Source organism: Rosa rugosa, chromosome 1 (assembly GCF_958449725.1).
Source record: "Rosa rugosa chromosome 1, drRosRugo1.1, whole genome shotgun sequence".
NCBI classification, from domain to species: Eukaryota; Viridiplantae; Streptophyta; class Magnoliopsida; order Rosales; family Rosaceae; genus Rosa; species Rosa rugosa.
In genome coordinates this window covers 12,720,412-12,741,741 of record NC_084820.1, presented here as the reverse complement: position 1 = coordinate 12,741,741, position 21,330 = coordinate 12,720,412, and the positions used below count along the sequence as shown (strand labels likewise).

The 21,330-nt window shown below is 39.9% G+C and overlaps 3 protein-coding genes across 12 annotated transcripts; 2 read left to right on the top strand and 1 right to left on the bottom strand.

Annotated features, from left to right (window-relative positions):
• The first annotated feature begins 223 nt into the window (after positions 1-223).
• On the top strand, positions 224-5,522 carry LOC133718433 (splicing factor U2af large subunit A-like). 9 transcript variants are annotated; one of them, XM_062145287.1, is made up of 13 exons: positions 224-450; positions 978-1,273; positions 1,452-1,565; positions 2,164-2,237; positions 2,832-2,902; positions 3,034-3,078; positions 3,188-3,247; positions 3,439-3,499; positions 3,583-3,695; positions 3,798-4,244; positions 4,648-4,789; positions 5,048-5,115; positions 5,216-5,522. In XM_062145287.1, the coding sequence occupies exons 1-13, from the start codon at positions 334-336 to the stop codon at positions 5,357-5,359; spliced, it is 1,752 nt and encodes a 583-aa protein (XP_062001271.1). In that variant the 5' UTR covers positions 224-333; the 3' UTR covers positions 5,360-5,522. The 9 variants fall into 9 exon arrangements, with proteins under 9 accessions (XP_062001271.1, XP_062001261.1, XP_062001269.1 ...); XM_062145277.1 differs by having other exon boundaries at positions 3,034-3,090; XM_062145285.1 differs by having other exon boundaries at positions 3,031-3,078.
• Positions 5,523-5,958: 436 nt separating this feature from the next.
• On the top strand, positions 5,959-8,428 carry LOC133718416 (small ribosomal subunit protein mL103 (rPPR7)). 2 transcript variants are annotated; one of them, XM_062145261.1, is made up of 2 exons: positions 5,959-7,543; positions 8,067-8,428. In XM_062145261.1, the coding sequence occupies exon 1, from the start codon at positions 5,991-5,993 to the stop codon at positions 7,368-7,370; it is 1,380 nt and encodes a 459-aa protein (XP_062001245.1). In that variant the 5' UTR covers positions 5,959-5,990; the 3' UTR covers positions 7,371-7,543; positions 8,067-8,428. The 2 variants fall into 2 exon arrangements, with proteins under 2 accessions (XP_062001245.1, XP_062001236.1); XM_062145252.1 differs by having other exon boundaries at positions 5,959-7,547.
• A 5,442-nt stretch (positions 8,429-13,870) lies between these two features.
• Positions 13,871-15,387, bottom strand: LOC133727265 (transcription repressor OFP7). The gene has a single exon (XM_062154868.1). The coding sequence runs from the start codon at positions 15,093-15,095 to the stop codon at positions 14,091-14,093; it is 1,005 nt and encodes a 334-aa protein (XP_062010852.1). The 5' UTR covers positions 15,096-15,387; the 3' UTR covers positions 13,871-14,090.
• Positions 15,388-21,330: the final 5,943 nt, after the last annotated feature.

Below are 21,330 nucleotides of genomic sequence, written 5' to 3'. Positions count from 1 at the left end.
CCTTTTATTCTATTTTATTAAGGGAACCAGATTCTATTAAACACAGGCCTGAAGCCCAGCTTGTATCCCAGACGGAAACTACATGAGGCCCACAAGGGCACTTGAAATTACCCGTAACAGATAAGAACTTATTTACCCGAGAGAAAACTACCCAAGAGTTAAAAGAGTCATTACCCAACAAGAAAAAACCAGTGCTATATAAAGAAGAGAAGGCACAATTCGCGAGCCCTAATTTCAGAGAGCTCCGAGTCATTCTCGTCTCGACAATACTCCGATTCAATTCCACCGTCGAATTAGGAGAAATTGGAGCTTCAAGAAAACTGAAAGCCCTAGATGGCCGACTACGAAGGAAGGTACGACGGTAACGGAGAGGACGCTGACGGCTCCTCTCCCCAACCGCGGAGCACTAACCATGGCGGTCTCGACGATTACAGCGATTCCAAATCTCAGGTACTCATAGTCACATGTACCAGTGAATGGATTTTTTTTTTTTTTTTTGGTTTCGATTTCGCAATTCTAATGCTAAAAGATTGATTCAGAGTGTTGGTGTGATTTCTAGGGTTTTGGTTCTTTTTTCGCTAGATGTTTTCTTTATCTTGTTTGAATCTATGCTATGAAGTTAGATTTCTAGGGTTTTGGTTGGGTTGGATTGATTGATTTTGATTTCAGGATTTTTGGCGTGAATTTAATGGTGTTGGATTTACTGTAACAATGATAAATTTCCCTGTGCATGTTTTCTGATATGAATTTGTTTGATTTTTTGACTACTAGTATTGAATTTGGTAGATATATATGTTTTCTCATTATGGCAGTCTCGGAATCATGCAAGTGCATTCCGTTATATCTTAGACATTCTGATCTTTACTTTGATATTTAGTATCACAAAATTAGGTGTGTTTTTGTATCTTTGATTTTATTATTTTTTTATAATATGCTATCATTTACTACAACTGATACTGATTTTGTCTCTTTTTCAGCATTCCCGTGATTATGAGAGAGAATCTTCAAAGAGTAGAGAAAAGGGGCGCGATAAGGAGAGGGACAGAGATCGGGAGAGAGACAGGGATAGAGAGAGGGACAGGGATAGAGGGAGAAGCAAGGATAAAGATAGAGAGAGGGACAGAGACAGGGGTAGGGATAGGGAACGAGAAAGGGACAGAGACAGGGATCATGATCATCATCACCGCCACAGGGATCGTGAAAGGAATGAGCGAAGGAGAGATAAGGATGATGATGATGATGAGGATCACTACCGTAGCCGCGACCGTGATAGGTATGAACAATTTTGAGTTATACATGTCAAATGAATCTTCTTTTCAGAAGATTGATGCAATTCTGGCACCTTGAAATCTTCATTCTTACATAATTATATTAAACTGATCAAGTGTAGATTGTTATTTTTCACATTGAATCTTTCAAAATGTTCTAATTATTTGTTATGAATCCTGCAGGCGGAGGGATTATGACAGAGACAGGGAGGATAGGCATAGGCGCAGATCTCGTTCCATGGGTAGGTCTGAGCATAAATCCAGATCAAGGTCGCGTTCACGCTCACGTTCCAAAAGGTATATTGTGTGAGAAATTAGTGATGTAATTTGGGATAGAAAAAGTTGTTGCATCACTTTGATGACTCTCATCATATGCACCTAAAGTTTTTTCGGACAATAGAGTCGACTTTAGCTTTTTGTTTTTGGGTTTTACAACTAGTTATTCAGAGTAATGTTCTTGCTATCTTTTGTATTTAGTCTGTCTTCAGTTCCTGTCATGAATCATAATGCTCGCGTCCTAAGTTTTTAAATGATTAAGTGGTTAAACTTCAGGTTTCTGCATATTCAGAGTTATTTAATGTTCTTTCTATCTCTTGCATCTGTTCCTGTCATGAATCATTAGGCCTGCTTCCTAAGTTTTCAAATGGTTAAGTGGTGAAAACTCAGGTGTCTGCATATTTTTGAAACGGTTTTCTTTCAAATGTGTTACTTCACCCATTATATGCAGTGAAATAAAGAACTGTTTGATTAATTTGAAAGCTCAGGTTTCTGTTTTATTTTCATGTTGGTATATGATTTTTTATTTCGGAGTAAAGTAATCTCCCACATATATGTTTTTGTTTATGACTTGTATGTATTGGCTTTGTCCATAAATGCTGACATTAACTACTTGCAGCAAAAGAATTAGCGGTTTTGACATGGCGCCTCCTGCTTCTGCACTATTATCTGGTGCTGCTGTTCCTGTGACAGGTATATTTTCCCTCCTAGACTTAGGATTATTGTATTTTGTTAACTGCTTTTGTCTTTGTTGGACTAGTGTGGAAACTTCATATCCCATTGCATGGTGTATTTTGGTAAGCTATATTTTATTCCTTCACTTGTGCACTTAGCTATGATAAAGCTCTGGTCTCTGGAAGGGTTATAATTTCTCTTTTTATTGTTTACTTGGTGACATAATTCTGGGACTGAGAGATTTTTCTGGTTTTTCTTGTGTTTCGTGTTTTTCTTTGTTTGTTTCTATGTCGTGTATGTTGTTGTAAGAAGGCAATGTTGGGCTACTTGCCCCACTGTGCTGACAATGGGTGTGAGCCGACTTCTGTAGCTTTTATGTACAAGGAGGAATCAATGCACCGGTTGGTAGTCTTACAAATATTTCCTCCAGAACTTGTAAATGATGTACTTATTTCGTCTCTTTTGATAAACTATTTTTGAATGTTGGGAAATGCTCAAGTATCATGGTAAATGAAGTGGCGGAGGAGTCATTTGGCACTTGTTGTTAACAAGTCTTAGAAATTATTTTTGTATTGCTCTGATGGCTAAAATATGATCTAATTTTCTCTGCAGGCCAGATTCCTGGAGCTACTCCAACCATTCCTGGGATGTTCCCAAACATGTTCCCTTTGGCGACTGGCCAGGTACTCTCTCTCTCTCTCACACACACACACGCACGCAAGCACACTTTCTCCTTTCCTCCAAAATGATATGTGATGTACATCTTAGTTTTCCTGATTCTCTTTAATTTTTTACTTTTGTGTGCTTGCAGCAGTTTGGAGCACTTCCAGTTATGCCTGTGCAGGCAATGACTCAACAGGTTGGCATTATTGTGAGAATTGCTGTTCTTTATGAACTATTTCCTATATACTACTTGTCTACTTATGTGGACTTTTTCTGACATCAATTGTTACTCATGTTGGTATCAGGCTACTAGGCATGCCCGGAGGGTGTACGTTGGAGGGCTTCCCCCTACAGCAAATGAACAGGTTCACCTCTTTGCCAACCTTTTTATTGTTTTTATTTATTTACATAAGCATTAATTATACTTCGATATTCATTTTAGAAATTATACTTTGATATTCGTTTTAGAGGTCATTATTTCTTGAGATTGCTTTACTTGTTACTTTTTTGATTTGCTTAAGAGCTTAAGCTTACACCATCTTCTGGATATGTGCAGTCGGTTGCTACATTTTTCAGCCATGTAATGCATGCTATTGGAGGGAACACTGCTGGCCCAGGTATGTTTATGTTTTCACTAGATGTGTATACAAGCAAGTATTTTGCCCTATAGATGATTACCTGATTCTTATTGTTCTTGCAGGAGATGCTGTTGTCAATGTTTACATCAACCATGAAAAAAAATTTGCCTTTGTGGAGATGAGATCTGTGGAAGAGGCCAGCAATGCAATGGCTTTGGATGGGATTATTTTCGAGGTATTTTGATATTTTCTTTTGAGATTTATGTTTCCCTGACATTCTACTGAGCATATTACATGGACTGACCTGTATTTTCACTTTATTTGGGAAACAAAACAGGGTGCCCCTGTTAAGGTTAGGAGACCTAGTGACTACAACCCATCTCTTGCTGCAACACTTGGTCCAAGCCAGCCCAGTCCAAATCTGAACTTGGCTAATGTCGGCCTGACACCAGGTTCTGCTGGTGGCCTTGAGGGACCTGATCGCATTTTTGTTGGTGGTCTACCCTATTACTTTACAGAAGTACAGATCAAGGAGTTGCTCGAGTCTTTTGGACCCCTCCGTGGTTTTGATCTAGTGAAAGATAGGGAAACAGGAAACTCAAAAGGATATGCCTTTTGTGTTTACCAAGATCTTTCAGTTACCGACATAGCCTGTGCAGCACTGAATGGGATTAAAATGGGAGACAAGACCCTCACGGTCAGGCGTGCTAATCAAGGTGCCAACCAGCCAAAACCTGAGCAAGAGAGTGTTTTGTTGCATGCACAGCAGCAAATTGCATTGCAGGTTAGTGAAAATATCCATTTATTTTTTTCATCTCTTATGGACAGGTTTCTTTGATGAATTTTTTTGAAAGAGTATAAAGAAGGCTATATATAAGCTGTGGGTATCTGGTGGTGAACTTTTTTGTTATTGTGATTTAAAACTGATTTTAAGAAATAGAAAGAGACACTTTGAATTGTGTTACTATTTTCAGTTTGTATGCATATCGTACGAGTATACCGAAGGCTATATATAAGCTGTGGGTATTATTCCAGAGTGATATTTTTATATTTGTTGGTTAACTTTTTTGTTATTATGGATTAAAACTAATTTTAAGAAATATATAGAGATGACACTTTGATTCGTGTTACTATTTTCAGTTCGTATTGGTTTGGTGTATGATATTCTAATTTTCTGTATTTTGCAGAGGTTCCTGTTGTTGCAACAGCCTGCTTCGGTGGCCACCAAAGTTGTATGCTTAACACAAGTAGTTACAGAGGATGAGCTGAAGGATGATCTTGAGTATGAAGACATAGTGGAAGATATGAAGCAAGAGGGCGAGAAATTTGGTAAATCTTCAGTCATTGTTACCTGCATTTTACTTTAGTTTATTAATTGACCGGCAACGTTTATTGTGGTATTGATTTTTTTTCTTTCTTTTTTGTCATTATCTTTCTGTTTTACAGCCTTTTTTGTAGTCCCACAATGTGCTATAAAGAATCAGGCCTAACATTCAGACAGAAGCCTCCCAAACCTTCTAACTGATTTTCACCTGAGACTGTAATGATGTCTATGTCTAACATTTATCTGATATCACTGGTTTGCAGGTTCACTTGTGAGCGTCATCATTCCACGTCCACGACCAGATGGTCAACCCTCACCTGGAGTTGGAAAGGTTTGTTTGTGCTTTATGGTTTAATACAGTTAACTTCATTAGCCTCTTTTAATTTCAGTTGTTAAATCTTCATTTTGCTAAAACTTATATGTATTTGCAGGTGTTTTTGGAGTATGCGGATGTTGATGGTTCCACAAAAGCCCGTACAGGGATGAATGGCAGGAAATTTGGTGGGAATCCAGTTGTGGCAGTGTTTTATCCGGAGGACAAGTTTACCCAGGGTGACTATGACGCTAGTAGCTAGCCCCTTTGTATTAACTTAAAGATTGTCTGAATTATTTGTTTCTTCCCAGTTATTTGCTGTAGTGGGATCTTTGTAGCCTAGTGTATAACTAGGATGAACATGATGCAGTTTTGCACATTTACAAATCAATTGGGTGACGGTTATAAATTTGCTCTTTTATTTATCTCCCGCCCTCTCTCCGTCAATTTATTATGTTTTTCACATGAAATTGCATGTGTACTAACTATGATGTGAATTTTGCGAATATTTGCCATTCATGTCCTCATTCTCAAATGCTCGACTTTGTCGGAGATTTACCAATTTCCAAATTCTGAAACTGTTTATCGGCCATATCGTGTATTATGATTGTGATTTGAGCTCTATAGAGATGAAGATTATGGAGTTGGAAATTGGGATGAACAGAAAAATCGAAACGAATTGGGAGATTTATGGTGTTGGAAAAACCAGATTCTGTGAAGACGACGTAGGAATTCTGATATCAGAAGAACGGCAAGGTAATACAAATCTGATAATCACACCGGTAAATGGTACAAAATTTAGATATTGACCTAATGAGACGCGAAATCCCTAAAAACCCCAAAACCCCTAAAACATAAACAAAATTCCTTCGAAAACTGCAAAACCCTTTGAAATGTCCTCCTCCTCCATTCCAATCCGCCGCCTGTCCACCACCGCCGCTCAATCGTCCATCTCCATTTCCAAGGCCAAGTCAAAGCTCCGGTCCGAACACGACCCGGACAAAGCCCTGGAAATCTACTCCTCAGTCTCCGAGCACTACTCCTCTCCCACCTCTTCTCGCTATGCTCAGGACCTCGCCGTCCGCCGCCTCGCCAGGTCCCACCGGTTCGCGGACATCGAGTCCTTCATCGAGTCCCACAAAAACGACCCCAAAATCAAACAAGAGCCGTACCTGTCCACCCTCATCCGATCCTACGGCCGAGCAGGCATGTTCGAGCACGCCTTGAAAACCTATGACCAAATGGACCAGTTGGGTACTCCGAGATCGGCCATTTCTTTCAATTCTTTGCTTACTGCTTGCAATCTTTCGAAACAGTTTGATAAAGTCCCTCAATTTTTCGCTGAAATTCCGAGCAAGTATGGCGTGTCTCCTGATAAAGTGTCGTACGGGATTCTGATCAAGTCGTTTTGCGAAGCTGGGAAGCCGGAGAAGGCGATTGAGACGGTGCGGATGATGGAGGAGAAGGGCATTGAGGTAACTGCGGTGACATTTACAACTATATTCAATGCTTTGTATAAGAAAGGAAATGGTGAAGAGGCTGACAAGTTGTGGTATGAGATGGTGGAGAAGGGTTGTGAGGTTGATGTTGCGGCGTATAATGTGAAGATTATGTATGCTCATGTCAATGGGAGCCCCGAAGATGTGAAGGCTTTGATTGAGGAAATCATTGGCGCCGGGTTGAAGCCGGATGCTATTAGCTACAATTACTTGATGACTTGTTATTGCAGGTGTGGGATGATGGAGGAAGCTGAGAAGGTTTACAGGGGGTTGGAGGTGAATAAGCTTAATCCTAATGCGGCCACTTTCAGGACTTTGGTGTTTTATCTCTGTAAGAATGAGTATTTTGAGAAGGCGTACAGGGTTTTCAAGAAGAGTGTGGAGATGCATAAGATACCGGATTTTAATACTTTGAAGTTTTTGGCGGAGGGATTGATGAAGAAAAATATGAGGAAGGAGGCCAAGGGGTTGATTCGGACAGTTAAGAAGAAGTTTCCTCCTAATGTTGTGAATGCCTGGAAGAGAGTGGAGGAGAGTCTTGGTTTGGTCCCTGAAGAACTCGATGCTTCTTGTGTCCCTCATGATGATGGTGAAGAGGTTACACCATCATCAACAGGGATTGGTGGAGAGAAGCAAGGATCTGTAAATAGAAAGCAGTGGAAGAAGCCCAAGGCTAAGAAGTGGTTTCCTCCTAATGCTGGGAATGACCGGAAGAAAGTGAGTACTGTTACTTCTTCAGTCCCTGGTGATAGTGCTAAAGAGCCTACAGGATAGGTATGGATGGAGTTCTGGTTGGTTGGTCTTGAATTGACTATGTTGATTACTTCATCTGCCCACCCGGACTGAGCTGATCTGATTGAAGTCTTAACAAGGATGCCCGTTGGTGATGGAGCAAGTTGGAAGCCATTTGGAATTATAATGCTCTGAAAGCTCCAATTTTGGATTTAGTATGTTAGTTTTCTTCTGTCTCTCTACTTGTTTGTCTATGTGCACTAGTAAAAGATTACTTGTCTCATCTCGGGCAGTTGAGTACTATTTATGTCTTCTTGTTCTTGCTGTCTGAATAGTAGTTTACATTATAGGGTCCTTGAAACTCTTGCTGTGAAAATCTAGTTGAGTTTGTCCTACCATCTATTGGTGTCAATTCAGTGGTTTTGTTGGAGAAGAGTAGAGCATATGTATATGAATTGCAATATCAGGCAGCCATCATGCAAACCAGTGTTCAAGCAATGTTATTAAAGTCCATAAAACTAAAATCAGGGAGTTGCCCAGATTGTAAAATTCAGAAAGAGTCACATAGAGGAGTAATAGGGAACCAAAGTTATTTTGTTATACATGATTGAGAACTGAAAGTTGAAGAAAACAAACACCAGCAGGACTCGAATTAAACGTGACATGTTGTGGTTAACATTTGAAGTCAGTTATGAGAAAATCAAAATTCATTGGTTCCGTACTGATTTCTTTTGGCAGATGGAGCAACCAGGACAGAGGTTTTCAGGAAGAGAGTCAAACAAGTGCTGTGGAGCTCCTCCAGTTGTAGGAGCTAAACTTGGGCAGCTTAACACCCTAGTTACTCTGCAAATCTTGATTGTTCTTCAGTTCTCTGATCCTTAGGCGGAGCCTTATCGTGTTTGTATTTATAGCAAGCCTCTTCGTGTTGAGTTCTTCTATTTTGTTCAAGTTCAACTTGTTGATTCTTTTCGGTTGCTTCCAGGTTACTGAGGAAATTACTTTTGGGAGTTGTTAGTTCGAGAAATTGTTAGCAGGGTACTCTAAGATGTAGAATGATCCCTTGTAGCTCATAAAACACAACTCTTCGGCCAACAAAAGAATTAAGCTTATGCATTCTTGCTTTTTGTCCCATTCTTCTCCTTACCCCCTTTACATAGGATCTTGTGAGTTCGGGTAATTTTCCATCCAAATTTCTTGAGGTCCCATTTAGTTCGCAGATTAGATTCTCGAACAGAATTTTTTCTTATATTCCTATGATTAGTCTGAGCTTAGATTTTAAGTGGTTAAAAACTTGTGTCTAACTTTTTGACAAAATATGAAGAGAACTTCTAAATCATAATCTCACTACGTCAGGAATTACATAGCTTGAAAACGATTGTGGCATCAAAATTCAAACTCTAACATTGGGCTAGAAATAAGTGATAGCCTTGTAGCAATAGTTAGTAGAGATGGGCTTGAATTATGAGTTTGAAGTAAGACTCGCATGTTTGGTCCATGTTAGCAAAAATTCTCCAATCCACCTAATGTAATTATGTTCTATGTTACATTATTACGTGATAGCCATGATCTTATGCAAATCTATTGATCGAATTATATGAAATATTTTGATAGAAGAGCGAAACCCTAAGCCTCCTAAGCCTAGGGCGACGTGCAAAGCGGCGGCCATCGGATCCGATCGCGTCCAGCACCGACCACGGCTTGGTGAGCCTGTGCTAGTTCTCGGTCTGTGGAGGACAACCTGCGCGCTGTGTTCGTCGTGACATGTGGTGATCGTAGCAAGGGTTGGAGGCTTCAATCGGAGTTTCTGGTCTGGGCTTTTTACCGGAGTACAGAGGCTTGGGAGGGCATCTTTCTGACCGGCTACACAAGAGAGCGTTTTACGAGTCGGGTCTGACGGCGGCGTCTGGGCTCGAGGTCGCAAGGCTTTAGTCGGGCTTGGCGGCGAAGGTCTGATCGTGTTTATTTGAGGGGTCGAGGCTCGGAGGCAGAGACTTTGGCAGTTTCTGATCGCGATGGTGATGCTCGGTTGGAGAAGCCGGCCGCCAGAGCTATGGTGCGTCGCCGGAGAACCGACTGACGGTGGCGGTGCAGGAGCAGTGTGCAAGGATGCCTCTCCCTTGTTCGCTCGGGTTTGGGCCTGGGTTTCTGGGCTCAACCTTGGGCTGATGAGGCAGGGGTCTATTCCTGCTAGGAAAGGTTTGACTTGGGCTTGGGCCTCCAGGCTTGGGCTCAGATCAAGACAATCTGGGCCCTAATTTATTAGGGTATGAGCCTGTTTGAGGGTGGATTCACTTCTATGAGTCTTCTATGACGTTTCTAGTCTCTTGCTTATACCACAATTGCGTGATTGACAAGTGAGGGCTAGTTGAATGATTTATTTTCAGTAGAAGGCGAGGTTTTTTCATTCTTGTATAGGCTCGCTTAAATGTGAGCATCCCAGTGATCTTTAAAGGTTTGCTTTAGTTTAGGTAGGTTACTCCGGCTTTTCTTGCCGGATTTCTTATGTAAGTTTTGGTAGACTTTAGCTATTTTGCTGTTGATCTAATGAATTCAACTTTTATTTCAAAAAAAAAAAGACTCTAACTTTTTAATATATTATCTTGTCTTTAATTAGGAATTTATAATATTCTATTCAAAACCGTTCATTTTTTGCTAAGGTGAAAAAAAAGAAGTAAAATACTATAAACTAATTACAACTCATGGCCCAACCATGTGAAAAATAAATAAAATACATTATCCAAGACGATGATTTCTTATTGTGGACTATAGCACATCATTTTTGGCCAAAATCTCATATTTTTATTTTCTCATCAAAATATTTCCTCTCTCAATTAATAACTTTTAAGCATTTGTCAAACTGACGGAACTCTAAAATCACAACACTTCGTTTACGATTTTTCAAACTGAGAAAATAATAAAATGTAAAAAGATATATATATATATATATATATATATATATATATATATATATATATATTTAAGGTTTGAGTGTTCTATTGAAAGACTTCTAAAAATCATGCTCAACTATTAGCTCATGGTATAAGAGAATTTAAAGAAAATATAGTGTTACCAAAGTTTAGCATATTTCGCTACCTCCCAACACGTCAAATCATGTCATGCCACATTTCTAATTAAACTCTCATGTTTATTAATGTTACCATTAGAACATAATTTTTAAAATGTATTCTAATGAGGAAATATTGATAATCTCTAATGCTTTTTTTCTTTACAATATTTAAAAATTGAAAAGTAAGATAATTTGACCCCAAAAAAAAAAAAAGTAAGATAATTTATTAAAAAATTGTTCAATGTTTGTAGAACAACAAGTGTCAAACTACATTCTAAAAATCATCATGCTCTATAAATAGTGACATGTGACACAGGATATAGGCCCTCTCCTTGATTTCCTCTTAAGCAATAAATGCCATCAAATCCCATATTTCTTTTGAAGTCTCAATAATCCCCCATCTAAACCCTAGCGGCCTAACCTTTAAATCTTTCATGTAATTTCTGGGACAAGATATAACTAATCAAGCCAGAGGTGTTATGGGAAATAGGAACAAGCCAGTCTTTGAATCTTTGATTCTTAGCCTCAATCCCAAGCTAACACAAGAGATAAGAATCCAACGGTGGAAATACGAAACTGGTGACTCACTGACTCAACACAGAGAGAGATTACTGAGCTCTGAAATATATCAGCTCATGCGCCAAAAGCCAAGGTTCATCGGAAGAAGAGCTCCACATTTCTCTTTCTCAGGTGGGAAAGAATCTCTGATGCCGTGTGTGAGATCGAAACGCACCGTTTCCAGTAAGATTCATTCTCTTCGGCCAAGATTGAAAACGACGGGGTATACCTACCCAGACCCAGTAGCCATTAACAGTATGAGTGAAGTCTTACTTTTGACTGCAGTGGTTCAAATCGTCATAGTTATTCAGAGCAATAGTGGAAGCTCAGAGATAATGAAAATGAACAATGCGGGGTAGCTAGCTGGTAGAGAGCAACACCTAACTGATGAGGACTGGTCATGAGAGTCATATATTTATTTCGTCACATCATCTGCGGACATATCACACACACACTCTCTCTCTGCTGGTGATTCCCATAAGGCTAGGGCTGGCAAGGCTACCCTTTACGTTACGTGTGCGAGAATTGATTGAAGGGAAATTTTATTTGATTCCATTTGTGCGTAAAAAGATAGACTCTGTGGAGAAAGAAAGAAGTAAGAAGTAAGAAGTAAGAAGTAACACGTTGCACTGGTCTATTATGGGTCATATTTTGGTGATGTCGCTAGCTCATTAGAGCAAGTTCACCTGTAGTCAAGAAAAGGCAAAGTGGAGAAGTCAAGAATTCGACCAGTCAAGTTACTATTCACTGTCACTGGGTTTCCACCCGTTGTTTTTCTTGCCCGGTCAACACTGTTCGTATATATATATATATATACTGCATGTTAATTGTTTACCGTAGGATCGCCCATTTAATTGAAATGAAGGGCTGAGATTAATTGATCGTTGCAATCAGAATTCAAAGTGGACCAACAACTCTCTTCCACGTGGCAAAGGCAGCCCCCTCTCTGTCGCTGCGCGACAAGCGACTGCAGTTTCTTCCTCATGCGGCGCCACGCGTCAGCGTATCCTCCTTCAGTCTCTTCATCAGCGCGTCGCAGCTCTCTTCTCTCTCCACAGACGTCACCCACGTTTGGGGAATGCACGAGCTGGCAGAGGCATTGGCTGGTCAAGGAAAATGTCAAGGAGTTGCCTTTTTTCTTGGCTTCGGTCAAGAAAGACCATCCTTTGGCTGGTTATCCTTGGCCCGGTGGAGGCTGGATTTTGAGTTTGGCTGGGCAACACGTCATTTTTCATTGCTGGCAGCCGGGCAAAACCACACCGCTGCACTTGCTCTTATAGTTAAGAATATTGTGTCTTCTAGATAAACACTTACAAATTAACTGTAATACATTCTAGGTACTATTTTCTTTGTTTGGTCTTAGACACTGTTATGGAGCAACTTTTAGATGAAACTATTTTGTTGACAAACAAAGAAGAACTCGGTTTGGTCTCTTTTATAATCATGAACCCTACTAGTCTGGTTAGTTAAAGCCAGCAATTGGCTGCCGGATTTCTTGGTGAACCTAGAAGAAGATTTTCTTCCAATGTCACTGTTGGGCAGTTCTTTTGCTGATATGCACCGACAACGTTGAAATTTTAGGATAATATGTTTGTGTGATAAAATATATATTTTCCTTTCAAAAAAAAAAAAATATATATTTATGTTCACAAAAACATGTTTATATATTTTTTTTATATGATTTCTTCAAACTTCAACCCACATTCATTCAAATTATAATCACTATTTTTTTACTTAAGTAAAATACACTCTCACAATTCTGTAAGTTTCAAAATATGTTAAGACAATTTCTTCAATAGCGTATCGATTTACCCAACTCAATTATGATTTTAGTAAAATTGAATTTGTAGAGTTAAACGTCATTTCATTATTTACGGAACGATCAAACTGACAAATGAACAATATTTCTATAAATTTAAGAGAATAAGTTGTAACATGTTAAAAGTTTAGAAAACCTCAAAACCCAAACAAATGAGCCTCAGCCCTTGCATATACACAGACACCTGTTTCACATATTGTTTTTCAATTCTCATGTTAACCTATGGATACTTTCCATGAGAAGCACAGTAAATATCAGCGGGCAAAGGGGAGAGATAGCTAGGATTAGCTTTACTCATCCTAAACATCATTTCAGTCATTAGGAGCGGAGGCTGGCTTTTAATCATTAAGTCAAATACAAGTCTAACATCCTAATTAACATCTCATTTCGCATTTTACTGTGTTGGTCCTGTCAAAACGACCATCATGCCATGTCCACCAAAAACTCAAAAAGTGCAAACTCGTTGATTAGGTGTTGCATTCACTTTTAACTTTAGTAATTAGATCCCTTCCATGGCTCCGTTCGACACGGCTTTTATCAGTCCCCTAGCTCCCAATTCCATCCCGCTTTACAATTATAAGGAGAATATTCATGAATGCATGTAAGTTTGTATATAAGCTAAGGTAAAGCTCATGATAATTGTACTACTAGAGGAATGATCGAGAATACTCATCAATTAAACAAAGTAAAACAAGAATTAAACAAGACAGTATAGATTGTGATGTGTGCGTACTAAGCATAATGAGTTACCAGGGTAGAGATTTTGCTCTTCACAGTATCAGAATTCAGAAGCATTAATGCAATGTACGTAGATGATTGAGTGCATCACCGTACGTACAATTGGCATTATTCCTTATTGTACTATTAATTTCTCAAATAGACTTAGTATTACGTATATATTGAAGTGTCATGTACGACCAAAAAAAAAAGTGTATCCATGTATATGATGTTTAAATTTACATCAACACATCAACGTCTAACAATTTTAATGTGCATAACTTCTTGTTATATGTATTTGAAGTGCTTTTGGGAAATCAGAAAATTAGAACAACTTGCAAATACTTTGGATCGAACAGACCTAGCTAAAGGTGCTTTCTTAATTATAGACGCATTTGTAATAATTTAAAAGGTACGCTTCAATAAGAACCGCTTTGTACATATCCTCGCAACAAACCCTAACGTTCACGTAGAGCATGATGCATGACCAAGATCAAGTCTCTAGATAAATTAAGACGTTAATAATCTTCATATTAACCCTGCCATACATGTAATTAATTATTACACGGACTAATCTCCACTGAAAACACATAGAGCTCAACTAAAGAGCTCTAGAAACTCTAGCTCCTGACGACCTTGCACTACCACAGAACAAACCCTCCCAAATCTCAGAGAAAGCCTGCACAATGACCCTATGGTGCTCCCTCGCATTCAAAGACAAGAAGCAGTGCAGCAACTGCTCCAGTTCTTTCTCATGAAACATCTGCTTCTCCAATATCATCTCCATCATCGACCTCTTGAAGTCCTCGTACGGATCCTCCGACTTCTTCACCACCGCGAAACTCTCCCTAACCTTCCCGTCGACACTGCACGGTATAAGCCTCTGAAACACTGACAGCCTAGGGGACTCAAACTCAGCACTCTTCCTTGAAACGCTGCGTTTAGCTTTACTCTTCGTCTTCTTCCTCCGCCTAGGGGTCGTCTCGCGGATCGTTGCCAGGTGGCGCGTGAATATATCGGCGGAGGAGTCGGTGGAAAAGGATACTAGGGTTTCGTTTTCTTCATCTTCGTCGCTGAAGAGTCCGCTCTCGGCGGAGGAGGTGCTGAAGCGGATCATACGACTCGTCGTTGTTTTCTTTTTCCTCAGTCTTTGTTTTTTCTTCTTCTCCGCCGAGGAAGGAGGCGGAGGTGGAGGAGGAGAGAAAGAAAGCGAAACGGCGTCGTCGTGGTCGGAGTCAGCGGAGGCCGAGGAAGTGTAGATTTTGCGACGGGGGGTTTTGTCTTCATTGACCATGGCGACCACGTGCCACTTGTCCTCTCTTTCCCACTCGAACAGCTCCGGCGGCAGTGATCCGCTGTGGTCGTCGTCGTCGGAAAGGGTTGGTTTTGTTCCGAAGCCGCAGCCGAATGCGGAGGACACGTGGCGTTTGATGGAGGAGGAGTGATGGGGTTTGGATGGTGGGGTGGTGAGGTGGTGGTTGAGTGATGGGGATGGTCGGAGAAATGAAGGGACGGGATTGGCCGGGAGAGAAGCGGGGTCTTTTGAACGGCAGGATTGGAAGGAGGGGATAACCCTGGATATCCGGAGCCTGAAACGTTTCGCCATGACTAGCTAGCTTGGAGGGTGATGGAGCAGTGTGGGTTTGAAAGCAGAGCAAAACTGTTTGGGTAGGCAATGGTGGGGCTTTATATAGGAAGTTGTGTGTCTGGAATTATACATTTCCATGTCTACCCAAAATGGAAGGCAAAGTAATTAATATTGCCAGTGTTTGATACTATTACAGCAATCCAGTATTAGTGCATAGTTTACTTGGTAACAAGAAAACAAAATCCAGGATTCTGGAGGGATGATGACGACAATCTAAGGCCTCGTTTGGTTTACGGAAAAAAAAAGTGATTTTTGATGGCATAGTCTTTCCCATAAGAAAAGAAATGATTTTTTTCAAGAACTTTCCATTCCGATGTTCGGTAACATTAAGAAAGTTATCAAAAAATTTGTAATTAATATAATAAAATAATGTGTTATGAGTAATAAATGCAAGAAAAGAAATGAGAAAATGATTTATTTGGTGTTTGGAATGAACTACTTTCCCCCCACTTTCCATTCCTTCACTTTCCTTTCCTTTTGTATCCCAAACGCAAGAAATAAACAAGTTTCATTTCCTGATGCTTACTTCCCGCGAATCAAACGTGGCATTTGACTAATACGACTTAAATATTAGTTGGCTAATACGACTTAAACAAGTTTCCTTTCCTGGTGAAATTGTCTAAGACAGGGTGGTTAGGAACCATTTTCTTCATTGAAAATAAATTGCATGAAGACTTATAATACGACTTAAATATCAGTTGAGACTCAAGAACTTAATAATTCATATGTTTATCATAGAATTGTTTAAAATTATTAGGTCATAGTGACTTCACCGTTAAATGAAGTACATGTTAGACTATTGTAGGTCAGTCGGTCAGAATGTAACACAGAACAAAGGGGAAGAAGTATATCGGCATGGTAGTTTAAAGAACATCCAAACCATGACTTTGCATAAACACAATTCTAATATTTGGGACAGAGCAAAAGGTAAGCTTACCTTCTCAATACTATTAGCCAAACTTAAGCTAAAGCTATCTAAATATCTGTATGCAACCCATCTCACTCAAACAAAAAAGTTAAGTTCACCCAAAATTTCAACTCTAGCTCTACCTCTTTTTAACATTGTCATAACGAATTTTTTAATTCGATTCAAAGAGTAAGAATGAGCTAATAATGATTGGTTGGGTTAAGATTAATTCTGATGGAGCTTGGAAACATGATGTGGGGGTTGGAGGTTATGGAGCTGTGTTTAGAGATCAAATGGGACGTTTTCTTGGAGCTTTTGCTTCTAATCTTGAGATTCCTAGTTTCATTGCGGCAGAGGTGATGGTTGTGATTAAGGCAATTGAGCTGGGCTGGGTTCATGATTAAAAGCACATATGGTTAGAAGTTGACTCTTCTCTTATTCTGGATTTTATTAAGTCTCCATTGTTGGTCCCCTGGCAATTTCGTATTAGCTGACTCAATTGCTTGTACAAGATTTCTCAAATGACTTTTCGTGTATCACATGTTTTTGTGAAGGTAATAAGGTAGCTGATGCTTTGGCGAATTATGGTACGACTTCTCCTAATATGGTGGTGTGAGATGCTCCACCATCTTTTATTTTATCGCATTATCAGAGTGACCAATTAGGTATTCCCCAATTTCGGTTACGATAACTTGTTTCTTTTTCATTGCTTTTGTAGGGAGGTTTGGTTTGGTCCCCCTCCTAAGTTCCTTCTTTTCTTTTTACTTTTTTAATAAATTCAAGTAAGGGGAAGGCCCCTTATTTGCTTCAACAAAAAAAACAAAAAAAAAACTAATAATGTACATCAAACTTATATTCAATTTACGAATTTTTTTATATAATAAAATCATTTATTGCTATGGGAACGTACGTTGTGTACCTTACAAGCATATCTCAATTAAAAGTATAATATAGGGCAGTGAAATCTACACTCTCCATTTTACAATCCACATTCCCTCTTTCTATCTTTGGTTGTAGTTTTTTTTTTTTTTTTTGTGAATGAAGGGCTGGTGCGGCTGCCCTCAAGCCTTAATTAATGAAACTGTTGAATACAAAGAGGGGAGGGGGACATTTGGCCTAAACCTCTAATTAGAATAAGCATCTAGAGTATTTCCTGAAATAATATCAGGAATCTCTACAGAAGACATGTATTCCAACAAGCACCAACTAACAAAGAGTGTCCTACTGAGCCACTGACTACTCAATTTGCTTTGATATAGCAGTGACATAACAGAAAGATAACTCGATATGTAACCCGATTCAAGGTTCTAAAAGTCGCTAGGCGCTAGTTGGGCGGTGGCCAGGAGCCTAGCGCCTAGGGGACTAGGCGGGGACTAGGCGTTTTTTTATATTTTTATATTTTACTTTATTTTTTAATAAATATAAATGGATTAAGTAAATAATATAATAATTTATTGAATAATTAGATGCAAAACACTAAAATCAGTATTAAATAATATTAAAATGTGAATGGGTAATTGTGAATCTATTTAAACCTTATACCAAAGACCCAAACCTTATCTCAAAAACTGATAAGGCTAAAGCAGTCAACATTCAAACTACATAATGCCACAGCAAAACCAAAGGGCTATTATCCCCAGAAAAGTCTTCGTCCCCAGAAAAGTCTTTGTCTCTTCATCTTCTCTAACCTTCATCTGCGTTTCTCTTCTCTCTCATCTGTGACCATTCTCTTCACTTTCAAGGTCCTCTGTCATTTCTCAAGCGAGTCTCTTCCCTTCTCTCCCAAACAAAAAAAAAAAGACAAAAAAAAAAAACAGAAAAATAAAAATCGGGAGGGAGATAAGAGTCGAGGAGAGAGAGGACCTTCAATCTGGGTCGGAAAAGAGAGAGGGAGAAGAGAGGAGTCAAGGGGAGAGACGAGTAGGATTTGAACGACCCGACCGCCCAGCCAACCCGCGCAGCCGCCCAGAGCGCCTAGCACCCGCCCAACCCGCCTAGGCACCCGCCCAAATTTCAAAACGATTTTCTCACCGTTTATGCATTAATCCGGGCGGCCATACACCTTCCAGCGCCTAGGCGCTGCCTAGAGCGATTTTTAGAACACTGACCTGATTACAACGTAACATAATTATCATAAACAAAGGTTTCTTACTATGTTGCCGCTAGAAGATAGATCCGACAACACTTAGTCTCACTCTGCCACTAGGTGGTAGCGACCATTTGACTAAGCAAGGAACTCGCTGCCTACCTAGAACAGACAATGCACTTTGAGTGCACACACAGGCAAAAACCTCGACTAGCCCTATATGATAAGTGTAGGGACTTATTGCTCGCAAAACGCGCAAATTAACTAAACAACATAAAAAAAAATAACAACTCTAAATAATAAAACAACTAGGGCAGTTCTCATGTTAGATTCATAGCAACAAAGTACTTATTTTGCCTGTGAGCTATGACCAACAGGTCAATTATAATTCTAACATTGTAAAGGTCATGGGTTCGATTTTCACTAACATATGTAAGGGTGGGGTGGGGTGGGCTAAAGGTTAAAAAAAAAAAAAAAAAAACAACAACAACAACAATTAGGGCAGGGCCTAAGGTTTGAACCCAAACCCATTTACCAGCCCAGGTAAGGCCCAAAAGGCCAAGCCGGCCAGGAACCAATGCCTATTCTTCTCAGTCCACAGTAGCAGCTGCACCTCTACCTCCCCACCTCTCAACTCGTCGTCCCTTCGCCGGCGTAGTGCCACCACCTCCGTCAGACCACCGATAGGCGACACCAACCGTCACAACCATCACCCCACACCAACCAGGAAAAAGGATCCTGCCTTCGAACCCGATTCAGGTGCCCATGCACCTTCGTCCCCTAGATCCATCCCAGCCATCCATCGAACCCAGCTCACCGTCCCATGACCGCTGTCCACTGACGCCGCTTCGATTTGGCTAAAGCCTAAGCCGACTTCGGTCCCAACCCATAGCCTCGCCGCAGCCACCTCCTTTTTGGTGAAAAGTCACAACTCCTCCCGGCCCCAGCCTCCGGGCCTGAGACACGCCCACCACACAAGTCTCCCGTCCAACCACTCACACAATACGCCGGCGAGGCCTTAAGCCTGCATCAACGCTAAGACGCAGCCGGACAGGAACAAAGGACAACAACACTTCTCTAGGGTTTTAGAATTTTTCGAGACTCCAAGTTTGACGGAGTTCTGATCGAGTATAAAATATTGCTGATTCATTATCCTTGGTTGTAGTTCTTATAAAAATACAAAGTTAAGTCACTAAAGACAAAATTGAATTTATCAAAAAAGAAAATATAGAGTATAAATTGTAAAATAATTAGCGTTAATTATTATAGGAATTAAAAATACACTCTAGGATATATATAACGACTGAGTAGGCTATGATGCCAAGTATTGTCGTTGTCACCTCGTATTCATAATACAAATGTGGGTGTTCTCTTTTTTCTCTCTGGAACTGCTCTGCTTCTACCATTTCTATCTTCTTGAAATAGTTTGGCCGAAAGCGATAAAATGCAGAAGAAGCCGTCTTCCAAGAGAGCAAGACACACCCGAAAATAGCCAAATAGGAGAGTGAAATACGATCATTATTTGTCTTTTGTCTGATGTAAAACATGGTGACGATCGATCTCATTGAGATCTGGGTGTGTGTAATGTAGCCCCTGGACAGCATCCACTATTCGTCCGTACGCTGATATCGATTCTTGGGCAGATGAACAGAGATCACAAAATACAGAGATATCAACTTGGATTTTGTGTTTTAATTCTCTTTGGTAGGCAAAGTCAAAAGAGTACTGCCAAATTTCATATCTTAAAGTTGGATTACACTTGCTGCCTATAGGCCCCTACCCCTTTTAATAAGCAAGCTCATAGGCATTGGAGCAAGCGAGCCTTCATAAATTTGTTACCCCAGTAAAAAAAAATAAAAAAAAATTTGACCTAGCTTGACCCCAGCACCTGTCTGAGACCCCCTTTTTTTTTTTTGGGTCAAATTGTCTGAGAACTTTGATGACTCGTAGTCTCTTTGCTAGTTCATAATTTGTAAGAAAGGGAGTGGTGGGTAGTGGTCAAGAAGGAGAGAGTGAATAGCAAGTCTTGTTGTCTACTCTTTCTTCATGCTCGTATTATTGCTTTGCATTGCGTATCAGATTTTCTAAAGCGTGCCAAGTAAAGGAGCCTGGCCCTATTCGTGCTAGGCAGATTGTTAAATTGGAAGAAAAGTCAACCAGATTGGAAGAGCCATTTTATCCAACTGGTGGTGGGCATCCAAGGAAACAGAATCATCTTTGCATGCAAGTGTCTCTTCCTTTTTCCTTTTTTCCTTTTCTCTTTGTCCTTTGGGACATGTTTATTTGGCAAAGCTTAATGCCCCTTTTTTACACAACACTCCAGTGTCCTATACTCAGAACAGCATGGTGCGCTCTGAGTATGCCAGTAGATTGGTGGAGCTACTACCGAGCTAGTACCAACTCAAACCCCCACCACATCTCTGCTTCTTAGTTTTTCTTGAATTTGAAAATTTGAATGCTGATCCTAGAGCCATGTTGTAAATGGGTTTGGGGGATGCTTTGGATTTTGGGTCAGTTTTTCAACTTTTGGGCTATTCTTTTCTTAACACCATTTGTTCTAAGAAGTTAATGTTTTGTTAAACCATTGGCAAGTCAAGACACTAGTGGGACTCATTGGATTGTAGTTTGGGGCCTTTGGGCCTACCTTGTGGGCGGGAACCCGGCAGAGAATTTAAACCTCCGCTATTAAGCAATCCAAGATGCTAATACCATCAGTGTTCAGTGATCCTTGTTAGATCTTATTAGAAGGTATGCCAAAGGTGGTGAAGCATTGCTGCATTTATATTGGAAATTTAATGCTTAGAAAGTTAGAATCCAATCGTAGTAACATCCACTTTCAACAGAATATACATATGGATGGCCAAGTGGTTTTTGGATTACCGAAAGTTGCAGCTCCATATTTGACCAGAAAAGATTCAATGATCGACAATGACATAAACTTAACCGGCCAGATCGAACTTTGCAGAACCTTTTCCGATTTGATGATTCGACAGATAAGATCCTACCTTATATAACATATTTTCCACTACACAAATAACACCACGATGAATTGTTTCTATGATAAGTAAAAGTAGGAGGCATCAAAATCATGTACAGTCAGATATTACCGCATGCTTTATCTAACAACATAAAATTGGAAAGAATAAGAAGAAATGATCAAGAACACGAACAATTATTACCACTATATGCGTAAGCCAGGG

Bases quoted from the DNA above. Each gene is read 5' to 3' on its own strand.
- LOC133718433 (XM_062145269.1), top strand. From the start codon at position 334: ATGGCCGACTACGAAGGAAGGTACGACGGTAACGGAGAGGACGCTGAC. The intron at 1,566-2,163 runs GTATATTGTGTG...AACTACTTGCAG, and splicing joins TCACGCTCACGTTCCAAAAG to CAAAAGAATTAGCGGTTTTG. The intron at 5,116-5,215 runs GTTTGTTTGTGC...ATGTATTTGCAG, and splicing joins CCTCACCTGGAGTTGGAAAG to GTGTTTTTGGAGTATGCGGA.
- LOC133718416 (XM_062145261.1), top strand. From the start codon at position 5,991: ATGTCCTCCTCCTCCATTCCAATCCGCCGCCTGTCCACCACCGCCGCT.
- LOC133727265 (XM_062154868.1), bottom strand. From the start codon at position 15,095: ATGGCGAAACGTTTCAGGCTCCGGATATCCAGGGTTATCCCCTCCTTC.